Here is a 26,009-nt window from a genome sequence, read left to right as displayed (position 1 = left end):
CCCCCACACACACACACACATAAACACACACGCCCCACACATACACTCACAGCAAGCTAAAAATAAAAAGAATGTGTAAAAAAAAGCTACAAACAAAAACAAAACATACATTATATTATTTTAGATTATAAGGCTGTAGTTTCTGGGAAACGCAGTTGGAGTTGTCCCCCCCCCCCCCCCTTTTCCATCCTTGAACTCTTGGTTCAAATAGGTAAAGTCCAATATGTTTTGTCCAAAGTTGGCTGTAAATGTATGCAGAATATATTCTTCCTTATAGAAGAAAGTCTTCTTACCATCGTGTTAACCAACGCAAAGAGGTCCGTCTTGTCCAAAGAAGACTAGCACATAACATTTTCTAAAAGCATTACCTACTTCATGTGTTATGTCTTAGAAAACCCTCTGCTACAAATTGATTGGGCACAAAGCTTGGACAGTATTATTTTCTGCGAACCCTGAGTGGATAATTCCTCCATCAGTCAAATTGAGTGACATCAGTTGTGTCATAGACCCCGCCCAGCAGCTGCCGATGCTATTTGAGTGAGAGACGGCAGTTTCTCGTACATAAAGCTGGTTTAGAGCGTCGTCAATGGGAAGCACACGCCACGGTGGAAAATCGAATACTGTCTAGCTAACTTCCATTTAGAACATGGGTTTCACGTCGAATCTGTGTTTGTGGATTACATTTTGCCTTCATTTATGTTGTTTTATTAACACGGGAAAAGCACAGAATGCGAAAGAAGGTAAGTAATAAAGTTTGATACCCTATCATCATCGCGTCATCCAGCCTACATCCCGAAAACTGTACGACTATTGCGCGAAGTGACATCCAAAGAAGCTGCGCGTAGTATACTATCTAGCAATTATGTTACTTGCTCTAGAATGACATTCCCGTATTTATAAAATATGTAAAATACATTATGTCGTGACATTAGTTCAATGACATTAGTGTTGTTAGTGGATTGCAGTCTATATGCGCATTCAAACGCGTTTGTGACAAACGACCCGTTGTAGGCACATTTTGCAGGCTTTTACGCATGGCACCAAATCCAAAATAAGGCTCCGTTCTGGCGACGGTTACATTTTAGTTGACAAGGCTTAGTTTACATTTAGGCAGACGCATTCCAGTCGTTCGCATATCAAGACTTGGAATAATCTTTCAAGATCGATCGATAGGATATTAGGCGATTGTCGCATTAGCCACAAGTATGGAAGGCCACACAGTAACCCTTCTAGTTTTTAAAATATGTAATGTTTAAAAAAACAATTCGATATAGGCTCCTTTACTAACTGGCATGCCCCGAACGCCGCAGATAATTTGTGAATATAAAAATACTAAAGGCTCTAATATTGATTTAACCCAAGCAATCGGTTTATTTACAAGTAACATTTTCAGAAGATAAAAATAAGAAACAAAGCTATATTGACCTTCACTTTTAAAGTATTGTGTTCTTAAACACGCGTAGTCTACTGCATTGATTCAGAAATACAAACTATTTTTATTTTTGCCCGTTTCAAGTTTGAAACCTGCTGTGTAAATTGCTTAAAATTAAGCGTATGGGTCTATAATAAGGCGGTGTGACTAATCGATGGATTTAACTGATATTTTTGCCTTTTATAGCCCTGTTATTAAACTCACTCATCGTCTGCGTTCTCAGAAGTGAAATCGGCAGTGCGCTTTGAGGCTCCATTCGTGGAATGGTTCTGCTGAGACTACCCGCTAACAATGGATTTAAATGCCTTTACCTCAATATATTTGACAAGTGACAATTTAAATTAAGACCACATTGATCTCCCTGGGACCGTCGAACATTTTCGGATTATTTTGTTATTGTTAGTTCGCCTGTCGCATTGTGGTTTTTAATGTCCTAGTTTTACGTATGAGGCAGGTGTTCTTGTCTGACCTTATTGCACAAACATGTGCGCGCGCATTACGTTAGAATGTAGTTACATTACCAAAAAGGCTCAGGTAATTTTGCTGTTTTATCAAATGTTTATCTGTGTTCTGGGCTACATGAAACCCAAAGTTTTCACAGCACTAACTAAAAGTTGGTCTCAGTCTTTACATGAAGGGTAGCCTAAATTACGTTTTTTCTCAGTTGTTCAGCGATGTATTCAGTAGGCCTACGGCAGCACGAAGTGCCATTAGGTGAAAGGTATTAACGTAAATGCCCGTCTGCTCGGCCTGTAATTGTTCATTTCAATAGCTGACTTCAGAAAATGGGTCATAGGCCCACGTCTACTAGCCGCCACGTAAGCTACTGTATCGGCGATAGACTTTCATAGCCTATTAATGATAATAACCAAACTGTCTGTGTCACAGAGATTTAATCACCTGGTTTACCCTTTTATTTCTTGTCATAGTGATTCTGTTGGATTCCAAGGCACAACAGACAGAGATGGAGTGGATATCCTCTCCTCCCAGTGGGGTAAGTGGGACACTTTTGAGAACATACAATAATACTCAGACTATTATTTTAGTGTCATCATGTTCTATCTTGATGACCTGGGGAGGACAAATGAAGGATAATTCTAAGGAACATTCTGCATGGTCCAGTATGATTCTCTCTGACTAGCTGTGTCTTGTATTTGTGGTCATTGCCAGCAGCTTTATCCTTAGGGCAAGCTTTTTTAAATCGAAAAGTGTTGGACTGCCATTTGGGTGGGATGCTTAATTATGATAATTACTGACAAAAGCAATCCTCAAAATATTGAATGGGCGGTAATGTTGTAGATGTTGTTTTTGTTTTTTGATGTTGCATAGGCCTAAAATTGCCTTTCTACAAGCACTTGTTCTGTTTTTGTAATGTTAATTTAAAAGTTAATGTTCACATATTAAGAAAAGTGAATAGGAAATCATATTTTAGTAATCCTAATTATATACACTTGATTTTTTTTCTTATCAGATTTACTTATTTAGGCTATTATCTTGACTAAATTGTAGGTAATTATTGTATACATTCTTATAAATAGTTAAAAAGTAGGACCACTTTTGACAAAGTTTTCCCAAAATCCGAAGTATTTTCTTATGCCATTGTTATATATTGTGGTCAATGTCCTTTATTGCAGCTTTCTCAGTTATTCTGTCTGTTACATATATTTAGTGCATTGAAGCGATTTTGCTATACATTTTTTGTAATTGTAGTACAAAACGTAATAGTACAAAATGTTTTGATTAAAAAAACAACCCATTTCCATTTTCCAAATGTTTGCTCTGTTCTTTCAGTGGGAAGAGATCAGCGGGTTGGATGAAAACTATACCCCCATTCGCACATACCAGGTTTGTCAGGTCATGGAGCCCAATCAGAATAACTGGCTTCGGACTAACTGGATAGAGAAGGGCGATGCCCAGCGGATTTTTGTTGAACTGAAGTTCACCTTGAGGGATTGTAACAGTCTGCCCGGCGTGGTGGGCACGTGCAAGGAGACGTTCAACTTGTATTACCAGGAGACCGATTCGGAGGTCGGCAGGAATATACGAGAGAACCAGTATGTGAAAATTGACACAATCGCGGCCGATGAGAGCTTCACCCAGGGAGATCTGGGAGAGAGGAAGATGAAGCTCAATACAGAAGTGCGCATCATTGGGCCACTGTCCAGACGAGGGTTTTACCTGGCCTTCCAGGACGTAGGGGCGTGCATTGCTCTGGTCTCTGTCAAAGTTTATTACAAGAAGTGCTGGTCCATCATTGAGAACCTGGCCACTTTCCCAGACACAGTTACAGGCTCAGAATTCTCCTCTCTGGTCGAGGTGGAGGGCATGTGTGTGAGTGATGCTGAGGAGGAAGCCGACAACTCTCCCAAGATGCACTGCAGCGCTGAGGGAGAATGGCTGGTGCCTATAGGGAAATGTATATGCAAAGCAGGATTCCATCAGAAGGGTGATGCTTGTGAACGTGAGTATAGTTATATTCAACTTGATGTGCTCTCTGTGTTTAAAGTTTAATTAGTGGCGTACTTGTGTTCTCTGCTCCCCCACAGTTTACAATAGTGAGGAATATTACTCAGCTCAAAATTTTTTTTTAAAGGGGAGATAGGAAACATATTGGTTAGCAGAAATTGTGCCTCTTTCATATGTGAATGTTTTTCACTGTGATTTTGCACTGGATCACCCATTACCAAACAACAAAAGAAATCTGTTGAACATTTGAGTTTTCAATTATGCAAATGACAATTTAGGCCGCGTTTAATAGTTGTGGTGGCAAATAAAATGATTTGACGGCAATATTAATGATGGATAAAGTATGGGGTCTCAGTACTCCTCAGTTAATAATTGGAATCCATGTTAATTGTTTGATTAGTAGGCTCTTAATTTATTGCCGTGGTTCTGTTGACACTGGGATTAAATGATAACTTGCACTTCAGTTGAGCTCAGTGCTCCTCAGCTAGAGCACTTCCTTTCTTGCTGGCGTCTGGCCAATGCAATCACTTGCAGAATACACAGGTCTGGAGAAAGTCCAGCCAATCTTTCAGTATCCCTCTGCCCCTTCCAAACGACCCTGACACAGGGGGGAAAACAAATAGCTGCCATACTGTGAGCATTTAGGCCCCAGGCTATTAATGAAGGGTCCTAACAGGAAACACAATTAGAATTACTGTGGATATGCATTTTGTGTTGTTTGGTCCTAACACCATGCTTCAGTAATTAGTGCTAACTTGTTTTATTTCGCTATTCCACAAAAGGATTATTTTCAGCAGCCCCCTGACTTGTAAAATAAAAATCACAGTGGATTAAGAGGGAACTACCAAGGTCAATGAGTTTAAGTGCCGTGTCTTGTCAGCCAAGCTTTTTTTGTGAAATGGTCAGCATCCATCTAAGCAGCTTATGAGGTGTACTGATCAGTAATAATTAAAGGGAATGTGTCTCATGACAAATTTAAAGTCCCGGCATCCTAACCACATTCAGGTCACTACTGCTGGACGTGGGCCTTTTCTCAATTGGTTTTCCTCAACTCTAATTTTTTATTGACAGAGGAGGGGAAGTGAAAAAGCGTGTGCTTAAATAGCAGTAGGCCAGATTAAAACCCATTTTGCAGTGGTATATGTTCACCGGTTACAGTCTGGAGATTTAGACCACCCTAGGCCACTGGATTTGCTCAACTCTTGTGTGCTCTCTCTTTTTTTCTCTGGCTATCTTTAGAAAATTGTCAAATGTAACCAAAGAGTGAATATTTCATGGTAGGAAACCAGACTATCCTCGATGGAAGTTGTCCATCTTTGGGGGGAGGACATTTCTGTTGCCTCAATTACACACAAAAAAAATTCTCACCCAAGTCCTGTAGTAGAGAGGGCAGAGACTATTGTCATTATTGGGGGGCCATTTACCTGCTTCTAACCTTGGGTGGGGACAGATCCCCCCCTGCCCCCCTGCTGCTACACCCTTGGCCACTGTCATTCACCAAGAATTAGGCTGACACTCTGTGCCTGTGAAGTTACGTGATATTATCAAGAACAAACAACATTTGCCTCTTGAATTACGTTACCTCGTGTGGTTAGAGCTTGTACACAGCATGGACAATCCTTTTTTTAGGGTCGTTTCTTATTTTGGTAAGTTTGCTTAGTATCCATTTTTGCCTCAGGGACAAAAACCTCAGTAAAAAGCAATTTGGGCAATTTTGGACCAAACATTGTAGCATATATAATACAGTATAAAACTGTTGTCTGAAAAGTACCAACTGAGTCCTGCTGTTCTTATTGTAAAGCGTTGTGCACATGGCCTGTAAGAACTGTTGACCAATCCGGACAGATAACAGATCCATCTGGCGTACAAGCTAACATCATCCTTAGTCAGGTGGAAGACAGTGCCACCTGTTTATGAGTGATTACAGCCCTGTCTCAAAGCAGTAACTTTATGAGAGTTTTATTTCCACTGGAGCAGGGCCGGCCATTGTATTAAGGGATAGTTAATCTAAATAAAATGAACATCGTACTGCAGCGTCAGCAGCTTCTCAGAGATCTGGTGATATTAAACCCTCCATTAGTGTGCTTTCCCCTGGAGCAAATAGAAAGGGAAAATCCGCGTGTTTTCCAGCGGTTGAGCTCAGAACGGTCAACCGTTTTGTCCTTTGTTACCGGCTCATCCCAAAGCCCATAGACCTGAGGTGGTTCACACTGTCTTTCATCCTGGCCTCCAGTTTAGCACCTTGCTTGGGACACTGTGACTCTCTATGTAGATAATACACCCCCCCCTCACCCCATTGTCCAGTTTTCCAAATCTGCACTGTCCCCTCAACTGTAAAATGTCCGTCAGCGAAATATGGAGCGGAAAGGTTGCTGGAGGATCCAGGGAGTTGAGCTGTCAGTCATGTCACTCGGTGACTAGGAGCCAACCCCCCCCCCCCCCCCCCCCTCCCCCGTGGATGCGGTGGCCTCAGAAACGTGTTGTGATCCACTCAATCATCAGCGTCACCGGAGAGTGACTGCGTGTCTTTCAGCCCCCCCCCCCCCCCCCCCCAACCCGGTCTCTCTTTAACTCTTTGTGTGGCGATCTGTGGCCGCCCATAAATGCCTGTCTGTCTCGTTCCGTCCCGGCGTTAGCATGCGCACAGTGACGGGCGCTGAAAGAAGGCCCGTCCGATGTGTAACTGCAGCGTGTGCGCTGTTTATTTGCGTAGAAGTGTGCGGTGTTAAAACAGTGGCCATTCATTTTCCGGTCCTGTTCAGCAGTGGCCCACTCACTGAGACGGAGCCACTGAGTTGTCAGAGAAAGAGAGGGCCCTTGTGGACGGACATTGGCGTCTTTGTTTGGCCTGAGTTGTGCTCTGTCACAGGAATGTATGTTGTCCAATTTGAACACATCACATAATTATGCCCTTAAGCAACCAGCTCCTCAGAACTGATTAACTATTGACCCGCTCAACTTTCTCCGGCGTGGGAGGCCTAGTATCTCAAGTAAACAGTTGAAAAACACAACCTTATCCCAGAGCTATCGCTACATGCTAACAAGAGAATTAATGAGAGGATACAGCATCCTGCAGATACTGACACCATCCGTCTTGGGGTGTCAGGAACTCAGACAGGAGTTAGTCTGGGTCTGATTGATGGGCCGAGGCCCCCGAGGGAAGGACAGCTGGGCTGGTGTTGACCACTGAAGCCAAGGTGTGTCCGTGTGGAGAGAGAGGCATCGGGCAGCTTCTGCTTCAGGCTCCGACAAGGCCCCTACTTAGCATTTCAAATGAAGCCAGGAGTCAGGGGGTCCTTATGCATCTTGACGCTCCTCATGATTGATAAGGTGTGAATTTAATGCTCCAAATTGCTGTCCGTTACCACCGCTAAAGAGCTTAATTATGCAAATAGGGGTGCATATGGAAACCCCAGGAGACACAACTGGATTTAAATTGCTCAAAATTGAAATCATTTGGTGATTGATGGTGGCTGGTCTTTTCACCTCAAGTGAAACAGCTAGTTTCCTGTGATTAGATGCATTCTTCCACAGCTCCAGGGTTGTTCCTGTTTTTTTTTTTTACATGGCAGGTAGCACAGTGATAAAACACAGACGGGCCATTGTATATGTTGCTATTAAACCAAACATAGTCGAAAACAGTCTCAAAATTGATTACTTTTTTCTTTGAGGTGGATTTCGTACCGTTTCTATGTTTATGCAAAACGCTGACCAAGCCTTGGATTCTGGGTAATTCTTGAATTGCACTGCTAAATGCTGTCCCTGACTTTGCCAACATGTAAAACACGTTAAAACAAGACAATGGTATTGTCCCATGTTGATGTGTAGAGGTGTAGTGACATGTTTTGGGGATTTCCAGATATACTGTGTGTATCATTTTGTATGGTAGACACAGTGAGCAATGGTGAACTTTTAATGTAAATATCTGCAGTGGAACCCATTTGGAGCATTCTTCGTGTTACCTGTCACTCTGTTTTGTTTTCAGGAAGCTTAGTTCACTAGAACAGTTGATCCAGTCATGTCATGTGTTTGTTTGAAAACATTATGAGAGTATTGGCTTGGTTTCCTTGTTACCTTTATAGGTAGTCAAATTAACAGGGAATTGTGTTGGCTTTCTACCATACTTTAGGGAAATAGCTTTGAATGCGTTCTCTTGGATTTGTTCTTTTGTCTCCAACTCCTCTGCTTTGCCCACGCCCATTGACATCCTGCAGCATGCAACTCTTCCTCATGATAATTACCACATTGCCTCTTGTTAAATGTAGTGTTTCCAAATCCAAAGTATCAAGTTAGTGAGTTATTTTAATATTATTGATGGTTTGAGAAATTGCCTTCAAATCCTGATTTTCCAAAAGTTTGTGTTACTATTTCTGCTGGTGGCACAATGTAATCATAAATAAATATTGGCAAAAACTGCCACTATCAAATGTGTCTAGGTTCATGAATACCTCTAGCTCATTGCTGGACTGTCTATAAATGTGCACTGTCTAGCAAAGTGCTCTTATGTAGCATGAGGTACAGCTACAATTAGGCTTACAAACTGCAGAACTTAGTAAAATAACGATAGAAAGTAGTCACTGGTCGTAAGTAGACGACTACCTGTATATATATATAAACTACCTGTATATATATATATATAGACTACCTGTATATATATATATATAGACTACCTCTATGTATATATAGACTACCTGTATATATATATATAGACTACATATATATATATATATATATATATATATATATATATATATATAGACTACCTGTATATATATAGACTACCTGTATGTATATATAGACTACCTGTATATATATATATATATATATATATAGACTACCTGTATATATATATATATATAGACTACCTGTATGTATATATAGACTACCTGTATATATATATATATATATATATATATATATATATATATATATATATATATAGACTGCCTGTATGTATATATATATATACATACAGGTAGTCGACTCACCGGTCGACCAATTGAATGTCGATTTGGTCGTAAGTCAGCCGAGGAATAAAAACTTAGTATATTCAAGTCCCCCGTAGCCATGGTTGTGTTTTCTCTTACTATGCTCGCTTGGCTCCGTTTTCTAAGATTTGTTACGGTACCATACTCTCAAGTTTTATACAACAATATTAAAGTATGCATTGCTTTACAGTTTTTATGTTTAATTAATGTATTTTACTTTTACTTCAGTCGCACACGGTCGTAAATCTGCGCAGAAGTAAGTCGCAAAGGTCGTGAGTCGACGACTACCTGTATATATTATGTGATATCTTTGAGTCACACGTCACACAATTTTACCTTTTTGACCTTATTGCTGGCTCATCTAGTAGCAAGGGTTAGGTCATGCTTAGCCTCTTAAACCATGCCTGGCTTGTCGCTAGGCCTGGGGAATACCTATTGGATTTTTGTTACGGGGGTGGGTTCAGTAACATCTCTGAACATGTTAACCCAATCAAATTCATTGTTTGGATTTACACCTCAAAACACGTTAACCCAATCAAATTCATTGCTTGGGAGGGGCTTATACAGGTGCACACAAGAGCAATGCCTTCAGTGCAACAGAAGCTGGCTAAGTGAAGATGGAAACAAAATTGCTAAATAAAACCCCATTGATATCTGTGAATGTATGTCACGTTTGTGGTGAACCACATCAGTCTTTGAGAAACAAACATAACCTTTTCCTAGGTAAATCGTTGTTATTGCGACCGGACTACACACTCGCTTTAGAATGTATATTAGGACCGGTTATGCTGAATGATGGGTTTCCTAAAGCAGTATGTGGCTAAAATATAAAAGAAGTGTGGATGAGGTAGAAATAATTAACATATTTTTTTGGAGGAAAAAGCTAATTCTAAACACTGAACAAAAAGAGATGGCGTGGCAGTCTAAACCACTAGCTAGAGAAACCACGAATATCATTAACTTGTCCATTTTCAATTTCAATAAATCGCGGATTGTCGACCATGCTTGATAAATTAAACTAATACCATAGCCTGTAGGAAGGCACGCCAAGACTCTTTTTTTCAGAACATAATTTAAGCAGCGAAGTTTTAATTTTATTAACCTAGATACATTTTCTGTTTGCTGTTTTTCCCCTTTATGCTACTAATGGTAGATCTGGAATTGGAAAATGTGCCACGTGAAAACATTTGCCAGTGAATCTTGAATCTTGAAAAGTATGAAATTACTTATAACTCTAAAATGGCCATATTACAATTGTTAGAGTGTATGTGGAAATTGAAAGGGGTGTTTTGCTAGAAGCTGGACAGACACCCATCAACCACTCCCCATGTGTCACTGTTGCGTAATAGTCTGTGCCTGTTTTGCAAGGCTGGGAATTGCCAGGGACCACACAGTAAAATAGCATTAGTATACATAGGGATTGATAATGTAGTTTTCACCTTTAGATATTTCAATACCGCAATGTTATTGTGATTCAACGTTCTAAACACATTGCTGACGAAGTCTGCGGGAAGAACAAGGTATTTAAAAAAAACGAATGGATCAGTCAATAGTACCCTGGCTTGCCTCTAAAGCTAAGCGCTGTCAGCCCCTCTATGGAAGTGGTTTTGGAGAGTAAGTAGGGGCCTCTCTTCTAGAGATCAAATCCCCCATGCTTCAGGGCAGTGACGGGGACATTGCCCTGTGTCGCGTGCCACCTTACGGACGAAACTGGTGACGATCACTAGAGATGGCGTGGCGCTTAACGCCAGAGTGGGGATGTTCAATCTGGCCCTGATGTCGTCACGGCCACCTTATCATCCCATGCTTTCAATTGGCTAATCGTTACCTCTGCTCCCCTAGTTAAACAATAATTAACTCATTGCAAAGTTCTAATTGCATGCAATGAATAACACATGTAAGTCACTCTGGATGGCACCAACTACGTTATTAAGATGTAACAAAATGAAGAAATATCTCCCCCACTACGGTTTTGTAGAAGGAGAACAAGTCTCAAGGAAAAGAAATGGTGGGCTTTCATGCTGCAGAGGACTTCTAAGCACATATTTAAGTCTCTCCTGTTCGTGGTGTAAGTGGGAAAAAGTGTGAGCTTATGTAATAAGTTATTGATTTTCCTCTTAATGGAAGATTGAAGTGCAGAGCCACCGGTCTCCCCAGAGGAGTGAGCCTCAGCGACAAATGACAGACCCCTCTCTTCCTCCCCGACGCACAGCAAGGCGCTTAGACCCGGGGCACGGACGCATATCACTCTCACCCACAGGCCACGGGGACACCAACACTAAACGGATAGATGTTGTCACCTGGGACTGTGTTCACCTGCCCGACTGCATCCGTCCCAACAATTGGTGGCCAAGCAATTACAAAAAAAAAAGAGACATATGTGCCACAGTTTTGATAGCCAGGGAGAATTAGAGTGCACAAAGAGGTACCCGAACCGGGGATCGATGGAAGCGTCTGAACCTGTTAGGGCTGGTGGTGATGAGGGCTGGTGAGACACGGGGGGGGGCTATTGTTGTGCGAAAAGGGTGGGGGGGGGGGTCGGAGGGTTGACTCTTCTGATGACCAAGGGTCAACTGCTGCGATCATCCATCTTCCATCTTGGCAGTGTCCTGTCATCCTGGGTGCTCACGTTACTAAACACTAGAGGCGGGCCTCCATTGTCATTCCGGGCTTATTTGCAGCCATGTGTAAATGATGTTAATATTCACTGACTTTATGCATAGCCAATGGGAGACCCTGTGTCACCTTGGAAATAACGCCATCTGACACAAAATAGGAACGGCCTCCATGGGGTCAATAGTGTCTCTCCACATATTTCTCTTCTCATTGTTTTTGTTTGCATCCAAATGGAAAACGTTTTCCAGGATTTTGTCTATTCAGGAAATTCAACCCGGGTCTCTAATTTGTCCTGACAGCTCGGGCTTGCTGACAGATCTGTATGTGATTAATGTGTGTCAGTTAGTCACTTTCTATTTTGAACCAGTATTGGCACAGAAGGAACATTTAGCGGTGTGATAACCCTTGTGGTTTTGCCCCATTTGATGAACAGGCATTCGGCCGAGGGGTTAACCGCGTTCCGTCCATCGAATGGCGTCTGCCGGGCCGGTCGGTGTGTCCCCACAAGTCTAATGTGGATTATGCTTCACTATCCTCTGATTTATATTCATATATACATGAGTTAGTTCCAGCAGCTTATCAAGCGAGGTGAAAGAAAAACCTATTACCAATGACCAGGTAGCGAGTGAGCAGCAACGTGTTGTCTGTTTCAGGGGGACTTACACTGGATGGATTCAGATGTGTATTTTACACCCTAATTTCAACCATATTTATCTCTAGATGTAATATCTAAGGGAATGACTAACAGTAGGAGCAAACATGAAAGATAATCAAGGTTTTATTTGGTTTGAAATAGCCCTAACCCAGTATGCAACACATTATGGTATAGTAAGGCCACAAGCATATTTTTGCATATGACTTTGAAACAAATATTTACTAAAACAAAATGAAATGGAAATGAGTGAGCCTGGTGAAACATTTTGTGTTGGGAAAATGAGGCACTTTATATTTAACTTGACATGTTGATATTCCCGCAGATTGTCAGGCCTGGCCGCATTATACAGCTCATTGTATCCAAGGATACGTTTTATTTTTATTATTTTTACTCCCATATGGAAGTGGTAGTGTTTATTTAGAAGGAAGAGACATTCGATCCAACATTAAAATGAACGTCCTGTTTATTGTTACTCTCGAAATGTACAATTCAGACCGATTTTTGCTCTGTACATTTTTCAGATTTAGGAACTAAGCTTTAGTCTACTAATGAGAAGCAGAAGAAACAGAAATGTTCCCCTTACAAAGGATTACAAACAGCAGAGGCACTGCACCATGGAATACAAGCTACTTTGCAAAGCAGGCAATGAGTGAGCGATTTCTGTGCTGGTTTATTACCAAATCAAAAATCTAAGCAAATCAGAATGTTGGAAAAAACAACAACTATGAAACAGCTAATGTTCTCTTGACTCAAGCTGTCCGCCCCCTCCCCGATCATGTGATCTGCTCACGTAAGCAAGGAAGCACAGTTGTACCACTTATTCAAATGCAAAAGAGCATGCTTGTTCTAATTCTCATGATTATTATAATCCATAAATGTGTGATTAGCATTTCTTTGAACTGGAGCAGGCACACGCAGAAGCTGGATTTATGTTTGGTGTATTGTTGGTTCTTTGGACAGGAGCTGTGCTTAGGTAAATGTTAGCACTGCTGTTAGTCACTTTCCATTTATTTATAGGTTTGTTTTTATTTTCCCGCATTTATTTGGACAGGTATACGCGTTCCAACTCCAATTTGAACGAAAGATTTAACGGTATTTGTACTTTTTCTTTACCTTGTGTACGCCCGTGACATCTGCTATAACGCGTATGCAACACATACAACTCTAATACGTTGAATCTTGCTCAAATATTGAAAGATGTTTTTCTGTCTCGTGTGGGCTCCTTGCTGTCTTTGTAGAACAACGCGCACAACAGATTGAGCGTCTGAGGGCAAACAGGAGGCCATGGGGGGCTGGATCGTGGTGGGAAGGCTTGCGGCTGGTTTGACATAGTCCCTGTGTTTCAGCCCCCTCTGTTCCTGCACCCGGTCTTTGGGGAGAGGGTTGGGGGGGGGGGGGGTAGAGGAGGGCATCACCACAGTTTTGGAGATAATGCCTGGTTGCTGACGGGGAACATTTTGAGCACTGATTCGTTGTGGCTGCAGGGGCTTTAGGTCAGGGAAGACCTTTAGGCCCCCTAGCTTTTATCTCCAGAGCAACAGTCTTCCCCCCTGTGTTCTCCAGAGCAACATAGTCTCTTCCTCCCTCTGTTCTCCAGAGCAGTGCAGTCTCTTCCTCCCTCTGTTCTAATCCTTAGAAGTATTTCAGCAGAAGTTTTCTCTGGGCTCAAGACATCCTCTAGTAAGGTAGCCTTCCGGCGTAGTTTTCTTTATACTTTTCTCTTACAGGAAATTAACAAAACGACAAAAAGACAATCAGGCAGGGACATTTTCCATGAAAGTCATTTGAAAAGAGGTAAAAAACCTTTCTCTCTCTGGAAAAGGTTTCTCTTTGGTATAAGTATAGACACTTCTGCAACATTTACCAAAACAAAGGTATATTGATTTTTGAGTCACTTGTATTGGCCGATACAATCAGTTCAATTTTAAGCCTTGATATTTAGTGTAAGAGGTTCGGCTTTAGGTTTGACACATGAAAAATGGTGACGCTAAAGAGCCTTCTTATGCCATTAGGGACAATAAAGTGGAACTAAAAGAAATGGGACTGTCAGAAATATAAACATTTCAGCAGTAATTGCATGGCTATTACACTGCCCTGCTGTTTTACTAAATGTAAGTTAAATCAGTTTAATTTTGCTGTGAAAACTAAGACCATATTTCCCTGTGAGATTTCACTCACAACAATGTGTATAATTCTTAATGTAAAACTCAGATACTTTGAGATTTAAATAAGATTGAATGTTTGGTTAGCCAGCCAGAGTAACTTTTGTGAGGGATTTTTATAATTCTTAACAGTGGGCTACTGGAGCTTTGATCTTAGCTCGTCACTTCCAACCAGCCACTTCCTCAGGGTTTTGGATGTTTAGAGGGCAAACTCTAACACAGTGTAAGGGAATGCTAATCTTCTCTTTGTTTCTAATGGTAAAGCTACTTATCTCCCTGTAGGTGCAGGTAGAACCAATGAATGGAGGGGTTATCTGGATGTGCCACCTCAGCTTTGGTTGGTTTGGGCCTATAAGAATCAGTAACAATACAGTTTTTAAGGTAGTTTTTTGTTGAAAAATCTTTCACCTGGTCTTTCTAGCCAAGACTCTTGATCTGAAACTCTTGTCGTCTTTTGCGCAATGTAGCCTTGTTTCCTCAATCCCTCCAACTTGGTCCTTCAATCCAAATCCCTAAGGAGGTGTAGGTGTTTAAAAGTAGCTTGTTTGGAAGGGTTAGAAACTCAATCCATATCCCCTGTGAAGAGGGTTCCAGCAGGGCCTCAGTTCTCTCTTCCTCCACTCTTTTGTGTGTTGTGCCACTGTTTCTCGAAACAGGCTCGGCGCCTTGCCTTTTTAACGTGGGAGATTAACATGTCTCAGGGCAAAAGCCCAGCTGTTCAGCTTAGTTTCCTTTTCTTTGCTTTCTTTCTGATGAAAAAATATGGATATTTAGTAGAAAAAGGGCAGTTACGCTTCCTCTAAATTTTCTTTTTCTCACAGAGGTGGAAAAGTAAAAAAAAAAAACCCACCTGTTGCCAGGACAAATCTGTGAATTTACAGAAGAGTTACTCCATAGGAAACAAAAATGTTGCTAAAGAAACACCAAAGGGAATTAGCGTATGAAGGAGACGTCGCCATTATGCGAACTAGCGTACATACCACATCAGTAAACAGCTTGTTGGATGTCCACACATTCTGGTAACAGAGGCAAGGACACAAGTACCATCCTGTCAGAGCCAGACAGCATACACCCTACGGGAAACATTAGCTAAATATATTGTAATATATTGCTTCTCTAGGGCTATTGACATAATTCTCAAGCCGCGGCACAGTGTAACGCTCATGATTGTACATTATCCCCTAAGAATAAAAAAAACTGACATTGACCTCTGAGATAGAATTTCATGGGTCTATGGGCATTGAGAATCCGGGTGTTTTTAATTTACTGGCTCGTATTAGCATTAAGTCAGGTTTTGGTATAATAGACTTGATGATTGTTTGCGCTTTAGCCATACAACTAAACATAGCGGTCAAACAAACAAACCAAGGAAGCGGGAAAAGTCAGTGGATTAATAAAAGCTGGCGCTTAGACAAGCTCCCAGTCTGCAGTGCCCTGTGTTCGTAGTCGATATTTATACAGGCATTTGCCGATTGCGGCCGTGGTGGTGGCTACGGAGGCTGTTTTATGAAAGTCAGCGGCGAATTAAAATAAGAAAATAAACTGTTTCCTTTATCGCGTTTGACCCATTCCACCTGGCATTCATCAGACGGGCCGGTCCCGGCACGCTAGCCTGTTGGTCCAGTCCAGCACAGCGTTCTCCCTTCGCCTCTTTTATCACTCTAATGGGCTGCTATCTCTCCAAGCTTCCTCTCTGCTTGTTCTCCGGCCCGGGCCACCGCTCGCATTCTTTCCACATCCATCCTGTCTGACACGCAGGCAGATTTAACACACAATCAGGCTGAACAGGAGGGTGGTCGGCGGGGAGGCCCAGCCCTGACACGTCTCTCGGCTGGCCCCTTGAGACGGACCTGCCCGCACCAGTCCGCCTCACCGTGGGTCGGCAGAGCTGGAATGTGGCGAAACACAACGCGATCACCGCTAATCATTGTCGGCCAAGGCAGGTGCTGTTGCTAGGATCCCGTCCTGCCATTTGACCTTGTACACTGAGACGGACAGACTGGAGCTTCCATGTTACCCCGAGCCATTCTCATTGGTTGATTTTACCGCGGCAAATAACGATGGGTTGTTTTCCCATTTCCCATATTTAGTTGGGCAAAGGGTCCTTTATGAAACGTGATCTGTCGAGTTAAGTGGACGACTAACCGAAGGAAAATCAATCTGAGCGCCATTTTGCGTCACGCCGGGACATTAAGAATAATTATCACCTGGTACGGCCATGGGAAGTGATACGTCAGCCTGTCACAAAATGTCAACTCAGGTGGAGAATCTAATCCATCCGTCCTCTTTCTTTTCCGCCTCTGTGTCCTTTATCCGGATTGCCATTCAATCGCCAAACAGTGAAAGCTGCTGTCTGTGTGAAATGAAACCTGTCTCAGACAAAAAAAAGGAAATAAGCCATTTTTTTTTTTTTATGTGGGAATTTCATTTGTCTTTTTCAAGATACAGGCTTCTTGTTTAATCCCCTCGTTGTCTCGCGAAGAGTAATAGAGATTTCCTGAATCGAGAGAGAGAGTAATCTTCCCCCATGACTGGGCTTCTAGCCTCAGAAAGAGCCCTGCCCTGTTCAGTGCAGTGTATAAAAATGCTGACTACAGACTCCTTTCCCCCCAACGCTGAATGGGAGAGTTTGACCACTGGAAGGTAAATTACAGATGCTAGCTCTGTTGCTCCTCGCTAAGGAGCCGGGAGGAATGTCAGACTCGTATTTTCTTCCTCCCTCTTTTGCTGCTCCATTCTCTAAGGACCGGCTAATTTCACAGTATGGCGTAAATAAGGCCTGTGTTGTCTGTCTCTGCCCCAGCTTCATTTTATTCCACACCGCCTGTGTCAATAAGCACAGCCTATTAACCAGCCATAACTGAGTAGTAGCGCAAGGTTGCCGTAAAAACTTTCTTAATGGTCTCTACGTGTTTTTTGTTTCCTCTGCTGAAATACGTTACTGCTTGGAAGAAGAAGAAGAGAAGAGAAAAATCTGCATCTCACAGTTTTTCCCTGAAGCTTTAACATCGTCGTTAAACTGGGTGTTTTCAGTCGATAATGCCAGGAACAGGAACTGGCCAAGAACGTCTGTGCTGCTGGGACTGGAATGCAGGCCCTGGGATGGCCGTGTTCGTGCATGTCACTCAATGCTCCGTGAGAGAGCCCTGGAGAGGGAAAGCCAGAGCGAGCCCAGAAAATGGTTACCCATGTCACACAGCTGTTTGATTTGAGGCCCTAATTTGCCGCCATGTTGCTTCTGTAAACATTTCCGGATGCCATAGCCGGTCAGACACATCGGTAAACACAGGGGCCATCGCGGGGAAAAAAAGAAAAAAGAAAAATAAATACAGTTTTTACATGGAAACTTTAACTTGGAGTACTATTTACTTTTGAAAGGACGGTTGTTCCAGTGGCAGACTAATCTGGACATAGCTGGCAATGTAGAAGTTCAGCCCAAGAGCCTGGGAAGCCTGACAGCCAGACAAGTTGCATATATTGCGTTATATATATTATAATTTCTTTATTAAATGCATATATTTTTAGCTGATCCGCGGTAGCAGTGGGAGAGTCCTGAGCTCAGCTGGGCCTCCCCTCAACACTGTTGACCACCCAGTGGATCAGTACTTTATCTGAGTGTTTAAACAGCTCTGTGTGGTGGGAGAGGAGAAAGCAGCCTTCCAAACAGACCCGCTGGCTTATCTAAGCGTTTAAACACAGCTCTGTGTGGTGGGAGAAGAGAAAGCAGCCTTCCAAACAGCACGCTGGCCAATCTTTAACCCGCTGCATATTGACTGCTCTGTGTGATCACAGAGGCGGGCTAACATATCTACACATTTTCGTGGTTTTATCAGAGAATTGTATAGTGCTTTATGAGTGAATGTCTGCGCAGGTGCATTGTTTGCGCTTAAAGTCTAATGTGTTGGTAGATTGGGGAACGCTATCGTAGACTGGTAAATGAGAATATGTGTGATTAATATGTTTCGGTAGGCAGCACACGAGCCCTGCACAAAGTTCCGCTCTCTCAGAATTTAAACCCTGTTTTCAATTACTGTCTCTCTCAGGTAGAGAAATATAAGAGATAAAATCATGTGTGTTTTTTTTTAGTTTTTGTAAAAGGTCTTGTTTCATGAGGCTGGCGCGGTGAGATAAATAGAGAGTGACAGGGCTTTCATGTCGCTGAAACGGGGAAACCTTGTCCCTCGGTCACCTCCTGGCGCTGTGGAGGTGTTAGAATGAGGAAACCAGGGGAAGTTTTCCTTCTCTAGCTTAGACCTGTCACAGAAATACTGCAGAAGATTTTGAAAAGCAGTGTAACGGAGATCTAAAAAATGTTGCCCCTTTCCCTAGTGGCTCATGAAAGAAGCTTTTTCTGTATCATTTGATAGTTGGCATGCAGAGCTATTTAAAGGCCTATAGATTAATTGCAGATTGGAAGAGGAATCATGTGGCCTAGATTGCGTTTTTTTCACAGGGCTTAGTGGTGGATTTTCCACAAACAGCGGGTCACTGTGGATTAGCTGATTTAAAGTTGTGAGACTAAAAAAGCCAAACCCAAAATAGAAATTTCCCCATTCACTAATGCTTAGAAGTGAATTGGGATCACTCATGTGATTCACAAAGCCCTCTTGTATGAAAAATGTGTTTTTGTACAGGAATATTTTCTTTGTATTTTCTTTTTTCATCATAGGATGATTGATATGATATGGACTTTACATAGGTATAGAAACAAAATCATAATTTTAATATCTCTGAAAATTGACAAACAACATGTAAATAATAACCCCAAAAGACTACACATGCAAAAATGCAAGGTTTTTGTGATGTAAAAGAATGAGACAAAGATAAATCATGTCAGAACTTTTTCCACTTTTAATGGGACCTATAATGTGACCTATAATTGAAAAACTAAAATTAAAATTTACAATAACCTGGTTGCATAAGTGTGCACAGCTTCTTATAACTGGGGATGTGGCTGTGTTCAGAATTAACCAATCACATTAAAACTCATGTAAAATAGAAGCCATTACACACCTGCCATCATTTAAAGTGACTGTGATTAATCAAAAATAAAGTTATGCTGTTCTAGTAGGATTTTCCTGATATTTTCTTAGTTGCATCTCAGAGCAAAAGAGAGCTTCCAAAGCATCAGAGGGATCTCATTGTTGAAAGATATCAGTGAGGAGAAGGGTACAAAATAATTTCCAAAGCATTAGATATACCATGGAACACAGTGAAGACAGTCATCATCAAGTGGAGATATGGCACAACAGAGACATTACCAAGAACTGGATGTCCCTCCAAAATTTATGAAAAGACGAGAAGAAAACTGGCCAGGGAGGCTTCCAAGAGGTCTACAGCAACATTAAAGGAACTGCAGGAATTTCTGGCAAGTACTGGCTGTGTGCTACATGTGACAACAATCTCACGTATTCTTCATATAAATGGGCTATGGCAGGGCTGGCCAACTGTCCTGTAGATTTTCTCTCCAACTCTTATTCAGCACACCTGATTCTAATTATTAGTTGGATGAAAAGCAGACTCAGGTTAGTCACAAATGAGGCTGAAGAGAAAACCTACAGGATAGTAGATCTGCAGGAACAGAGTTGGCCAGCACTGGGCTATGGGGTAGGTTGGCAAGACGGAAGCCATTTCTTACAAAGAAAAACATCCAAGCCCGGCTGAAGTTTGCAAGAACAAACATCAAGTCCCCTAAAAGCACATGGGAAAATGTGTTATGGTCTGATGAAACCAAGTTTTAACTTTTTGCCCATAATTCCAAAAGGTATGTCTGGCGCTAAAGCAACACTGCACATCACCCAAAGAACACCATACCCACAGTGAAGCATGGTTGTGGCCGCATCATGCTTTGGGGCTGTTTTTTTTCAGCTGGAACCGGGGCCTTAGTCAGGGTGGAGGGAATTATGAACAGGAGATGTCCTTGCAATCTGACAGATTTTGCAAAGAAGAGTGGGCAAATATTGCCACGTCAAGATGTGCCATGCTAATAGACTTCTACTCAAAAAGACTGAGTGCTGTAATAAAATCAAAAGGTGCTTCAACAAAGTACTAGTTTAAGGGTGTGCACACTTATGTAACCTCAAACATTTCAGTTTGTTTTTCAATTTTATTGTTCACGTTATAGGTCACATTAAAGGTGGAAAAAGTTCTGACATGATTTATTCTTTTACATCACAAGACCCTGGCATTTTAAGAGGGGTGTGTAGACTTTTTATATCCACTGTATAAATATTGGCATGTAAAATGGGCAAACATTTTTGAGGAAAGTAAACATGTTAGCCAAGTCTGCAAATTTGGACATGGTAGGTCACTTCAAAGACAATGCTTGAAAACAATAATGAATGTTTGAAGACAATATAAATGTCATAGTATGAAATAACTGTACATATCTTGAATATCTTGATTAAAATATATGTGTTGGTATTTTGAATTGTTTTTAAAATAAGACATGTACTGATAGTAATTCTCGATGTAAGACATTTCAAGTATTTGGATGATCAAGGCTTTACATTTATTCCTTATTTATCACTCAACACTAGTCATTTTGATTCAACCACACACAACTCCAGTTAGCCTTGATGTAAAATTACTCATTATGGTTGTTTTATGTCAGGAGCTAATATATGCCTGTTTGGTTCCCTCAAGAATTTGTTTTCGGCTCATTGCATTAAAAAAATGATCCCAGATAATTACCATGGCAGATAGATTGAATCAGTCGCTGAATTAATTAATTGTCATTGGGACGTGTCAGAGAACCCAACAGACACCCCTTAACCCAGGCCGACAAGCATTTCCACGTCAACTCTCTTTTCAAGGTGAAATGCTAAAATAATCATGTTATTGTTCTTGATGCCACCAGACTTAGTGTTTCATCCCAATGTTGGACAACCTTCTCCCTCAGACAGGGCTTTGATTCAATTAAATTCAGTGAACATCTCAGTAGTACCTTTTCTGTTTACTCCCACCCAGTGTTGGTGGCTCATCCTAAATGTGTATTCAAAATAAAGCATTAATTGAATGACTTTATAGATCCCCACCTAAACTTGTCAAAAAGACCTGAGGTTAATGAGCAGTGGTCAAAACATACGGTTTACACATATCATTTTCTTAATGAGCAGTAAACATAACATTGTGTGTTGGGATTTGCATACACCTTCTCAACATTTTAACATACTTAATAAACATAACTCAGATGGAACACAATATTCGTCATATCGTATTTAAGTTTAGGTAATTTTAGTGGAAAACTGGAAACATTGGATAGTTACTTTAACAAAATAATATATAAACATAAAGATGAATGTCAGACCAATTCAGAATATGTTCCCTTCCAGTTTTTTCTCTCCATCATGTACCAGCATTTCTTAGAAGTAGTCCACCTTGATTCTCCACATGTCCACAGTGTAGTTAATAAAATGAGCCTTAAGTTTTCCGTTCTGAGTTACTGATTGACTACTGATAAAATCATTCACACGTTGGTGCAGTTCCTGATTGCTGGAAACTATGAACAGAGTTACCATCTCTTCTAATGAGAACACCATGTTGATGTTCTGTAAATACTTCATTGATGACAGTTGCATTTTAAATGCTTAAGTAGGTCTAAGATACGCAGTCCAGGAACAAATAGAAAAAACCAAATGACCTCACATTCTGGATATGTTTTTAAGCTTTTGAATGCTGTTGTTCTGCTATTTGTAGTTTTAACCACAGTTATAAAAAAGACTTGTATGCCACTGTTATAAGCAGTGTTTTTTTGCAATGCAGGCATTGCCATGGGGATATTTGTGATTTATGCCTTTTGAAGTAATGTTTGTTAAGCTTGTTGATGAAGCCGGAGGGGCAGGTTGATCCACACACCAGCTGCTGGAAGATGTGAACGCAGGCATTATAGTCTGTTCTTTCATGCCCGTTCTCTTTTATGGGAATTCAAGTATGAACTGAACCCCCCCCCCCCCCCTTCCTCTGGTTGCAGCATGTGGCCGTGGGTTCTACAAGTCCTCGTCCCAGGACCTGCAGTGTTCACGCTGCCCAGCACACAGCTACAACGACCGGGAGGGGTCGTGGCGCTGCGACTGCGAGGACGGCTACTACCGGGCGCTCTCCGACCCGCCCTCCGTGGCCTGCACAAGTAAGTATAGCTTTTTGCAAAAGGTTTAGGGAGGTAGGGCCTGTAGTGGAGCGTGGGATGTCCAGGACCTTTCCACAACATTACTGGGGGGATGTGAGCTTGGATTGCCGCTCCACTCCAGAGCACATACTAGTGGCCCGCTTTGGCCTCCCAATATGTCTTTAGAATTATGTTCATGGGCCTGGGTCTGTAGCCCTCCCACCTCCTTCAAGCGGCTGGCTAATGATCGGAGGAGCAATTTGCCGTTTCCCGTCGAAAGGCATTGCAATTACAGTCCGCGGCAGCGCCCCGGTGTCTCCATTTGTCCTGGCCAATGTTGCAATTATGTGACAGGCATTGATGACTTGTTTACACAGGCCAGGGGATCTGTTTCAGAGGGTGGGGCTCATTTGCTCCTGTTGCTAGCTGGCAGGTTGATTGTGGGGAGCCGCGAAGTGTCGGTGCACCCCCCCACCCCCCCCCCCCACTTCAATCCAGTGACGGGGCTCCACCCAGATGGAGTGATGAGGAAAGGGGGACGGATACAGGAAGAGAGAGAGACATAGAGAGGACATAAGGACAATGGAATTAGTCTTCATTTAAGGGGACAGTGGTCCAGGCAGGGCTGGGCTAATAAAGTGAGGTGGAAAAGTGGACTTCCTCTGACAGACTGATTTATCATTAGTATGTTATCCCAGTCTTTCTCACTCCCTCTCTCTCTCTCTGTTTCTCCCTTGCTCTCTCTTCCCACTATCTCACTCTCTCCCCACCCTTTCTCTCTGGCTTTATCTCCCTCCTCCTCTATTCCACACACTCTCTCTCTTGTACTCTCTCTCGCCTATGAAATCATTCCATAGTTGTTCTTGCCAGTTTTCTACAGTCATTTACTTAAAACAAGGACAGGACACACTGTAAGTAAATTGACCTAATTGTTGCCTGGTACCAAATACTGCTTCTACTCCCCACCCTCATACTTTGTCCAATCAGAAAGTGGTTGGAAATAAATGACCTACATATCCACGGTAACGATTCTGATGATTTTATGAAAGATGGATCCATTTCTTTTTCCACCAGGGCCGTCCTGTGGTTTTAATGTCGGCAGATGAAAATACTCGCTTTACTGCTCCACAATTGCTTCTTACATTGACCAAGGGCAGAACAACACACGCAACTGAAAGATGAAAAAGTTTTCCCTTTTTTTCCCCTTTTTTATGCCCTCTGGCTGCTCTGCTGTGAAAAATCACTTTGGTGGAAACAGACGTCTGAGTTGTCTGTTTCACAGAGTGTACTTAATCTGGGGTTTTGCAAGGCCAGAGATTTAATTAAAAAAAGATTAATTGTGTTCAATATGACCAATATTCTGTAAAGTGGCATTCATCCCATTCAGCGATTAGAGTGTGTAACTTAGCAATGCTTTCAAAGCTGCGTCTTGTCAGTTACGGCTGTATGAAGATATTGTGACCACATTAATTGACATTTCCTATGTGGGGGCTGGCCTGGTCTGGGTCAGACTTACTAATAATTGGAAGTGAATTTGTATTGCTTAAGCAAACAACTTTATTGACAGATTTTTTAATAGCTGCTTGTTAACCCCTCAGCACAAACAGAGAGACAGATCTCTGCAGGATTTGGAATGTATTTATGACACCAAGATTGGACAAATAGGAAATAAAGGATGCAATGTAAATTTGTTGGGAGCGGTGAATCACTTTTTTAAGCCGCTTTTATAAGCCAAATTGAGTATTTGTAAATGTGTTAAGCATTGTATGTTGAGAGAGAAGAAGAAAATTATGTTTAAGTATTAATGTTTTTACACCATTTATTCACTCCATTCTTCTGCACAGCCAGGAGATAATGAAGTCTAATGATGATGGCACTACTCCATGCTTTTTTCCCCAGAAGCAGGGCAAAGACTTGAATCTGCTGACAGGTTGGGGAGTGGGCATCAATCATGTGACAGCTGTGAGCAGTGCTAGAGCTAGCAGGGTCTGAAAAGGGCAGTTGTGAGCAGCCATCTCCCTCATTCCACCTCACCAGCCCCTCTGCCCCCCCCCGTAGCCCCCCCCCCCACTCAAATGTGTCACCTCAAGAAGTTGACATCTCACAGAGAGGGAGACATAAGGGGTGGGGGTGCAGTGGGAGAAAGAGAGTCTGTCCTGATTCTTCCCTGTAGTTGCTAGGGGCCTGTTGGGGCCCATTGGAACGTAAGAGCCCCTCTCCTCCCCTTGTATCAGGGCTCTTCCGCTTCGCTTCACTCAGCCAGGTTTCAAACTACCCAGGTCAAATGTCATGACACATGTTTGTAGATTAAGGATTAGTGCTTGGCTGGTTTGAATACCATTCACCCCCCCACCCTGCCCTCTCTCTAACCATCCCTCCATCTTTCCAATTAGTGAACAGGCCCCTAATAGGGCAGTTGAGGGCTGACACAGCCAAGAGCCCCTCCCTTACCCAGCTCTGCTCTCTCTCAAAGAAGATAAGCATAGGACTATTTTCTCCTAAGCCCTCTGACTAACTTAACTATGCAGACAAGAGAAAGGCAGCAAGATGACCTAATTAACAACTGCTTTTAACCGAAAGAGGCTGCCATATATTTTTTTTGTGCAATATAATTAGGTCGAGAAAAGTTTATTAGGTTATCGTTGAAACACTGGGGTGGTGAGAATATCCTGTCAGGCCTAGCTATTCACCCGCAATATCACAGGTTCACCCAGTGTCTGGACAGTCAGCTTTCTTACCCCGTGAGAAGGAGGTGGCAAGACACGTACACACACGCTTAAACACAACATACACCCACACGCAAATGTGCGCACACCACAGAGCTGCATTTGGAAAGAAGAAGCTAGCATGTGATTGAGACATCGCAGACTCCGAGGGCTATGGAAGGCTAATCCGTGAAATGAAACTTCACTGGGAGGCGGGTTGAGAGGGGAAACCATAAAGCCATATGACAGAGAAACGAAAAAAGAGAACGCAGGGGAGAGACTGTAGGGTGGGTGTGGGGTGGGGGTATTGGGGGGGTGGGGGGGGGGGTTAGCCCTTGAGCTACCAGGATCAGCAGACAGACGGCTGAGGTTCAGGTAAGGCAGGGAAGGGAATGGGGAGGGAGGGTTGTCGAGGCGGGGAACAAAGAAAACTCAGGGAACAGGAAGCACGTCCGGCATAGGACAGAGCAGACACTGGCACAGTATTACATGACCGCGAAACTAGAACGAGAGCAAAGCACAGGCCACTCAAAGTCATTCTAATAAATTGAATATCCTCTTCCGGCTCTCTGAAATCACTGCCCTAATCTTTGTCACCTGAAACCCAATGAGAGTGGCTCAGTGGAACAAGCTATTATCTATTGGTTACCATGTCCACTGTAATGCACTACAAGCTGGATGCTGAGAGATACAGTTTGTGTGTGCGTGTGTGCGTCTGTGTGCGCGTCTCAACAGTCTTTTTTATTGTATTTTTTATTCCATACACGTGCCAGCTGACATACGACCCATGGGAATCCCTCAGTGAGTACGAACACAGCCAAGGATCAGTCATTATTGGTGACTGGAGCGGTTATGATTCAGAGCCTTGCTAAAGGGCA

At 42.3% G+C, this 26,009-nt stretch overlaps 1 protein-coding gene across 11 annotated transcripts in view; it reads left to right on the top strand.

The window, feature by feature from the left end:
- The first annotated feature begins 580 nt into the window (after positions 1 to 580).
- Positions 581 to 26,009, top strand: part of epha7 (eph receptor A7) — a 65,778-nt gene continuing 40,349 nt past the window's right edge. For all 11 annotated transcript variants that reach the window (XM_034287806.1, XM_013138638.2, XM_013138635.2 and 8 more), the window contains exons 1-4: positions 581 to 740; positions 2,362 to 2,426; positions 3,224 to 3,893; positions 22,292 to 22,447. In XM_034287806.1, the coding sequence (XP_034143697.1) occupies positions 647 to 740; positions 2,362 to 2,426; positions 3,224 to 3,893; positions 22,292 to 22,447 (985 nt within the window). In that variant the 5' untranslated portion in view covers positions 581 to 646. The remainder of the gene's footprint in view (positions 741 to 2,361; positions 2,427 to 3,223; positions 3,894 to 22,291; positions 22,448 to 26,009) is intronic.

This window comes from Esox lucius, chromosome 18, assembly GCF_011004845.1.
Source record: "Esox lucius isolate fEsoLuc1 chromosome 18, fEsoLuc1.pri, whole genome shotgun sequence".
Lineage (NCBI taxonomy): Eukaryota > Metazoa > Chordata > Actinopteri > Esociformes > Esocidae > Esox > Esox lucius.
Note: the sequence above shows the minus strand (reverse complement) of the source record. Positions and strands in the feature narration are given on the sequence as shown.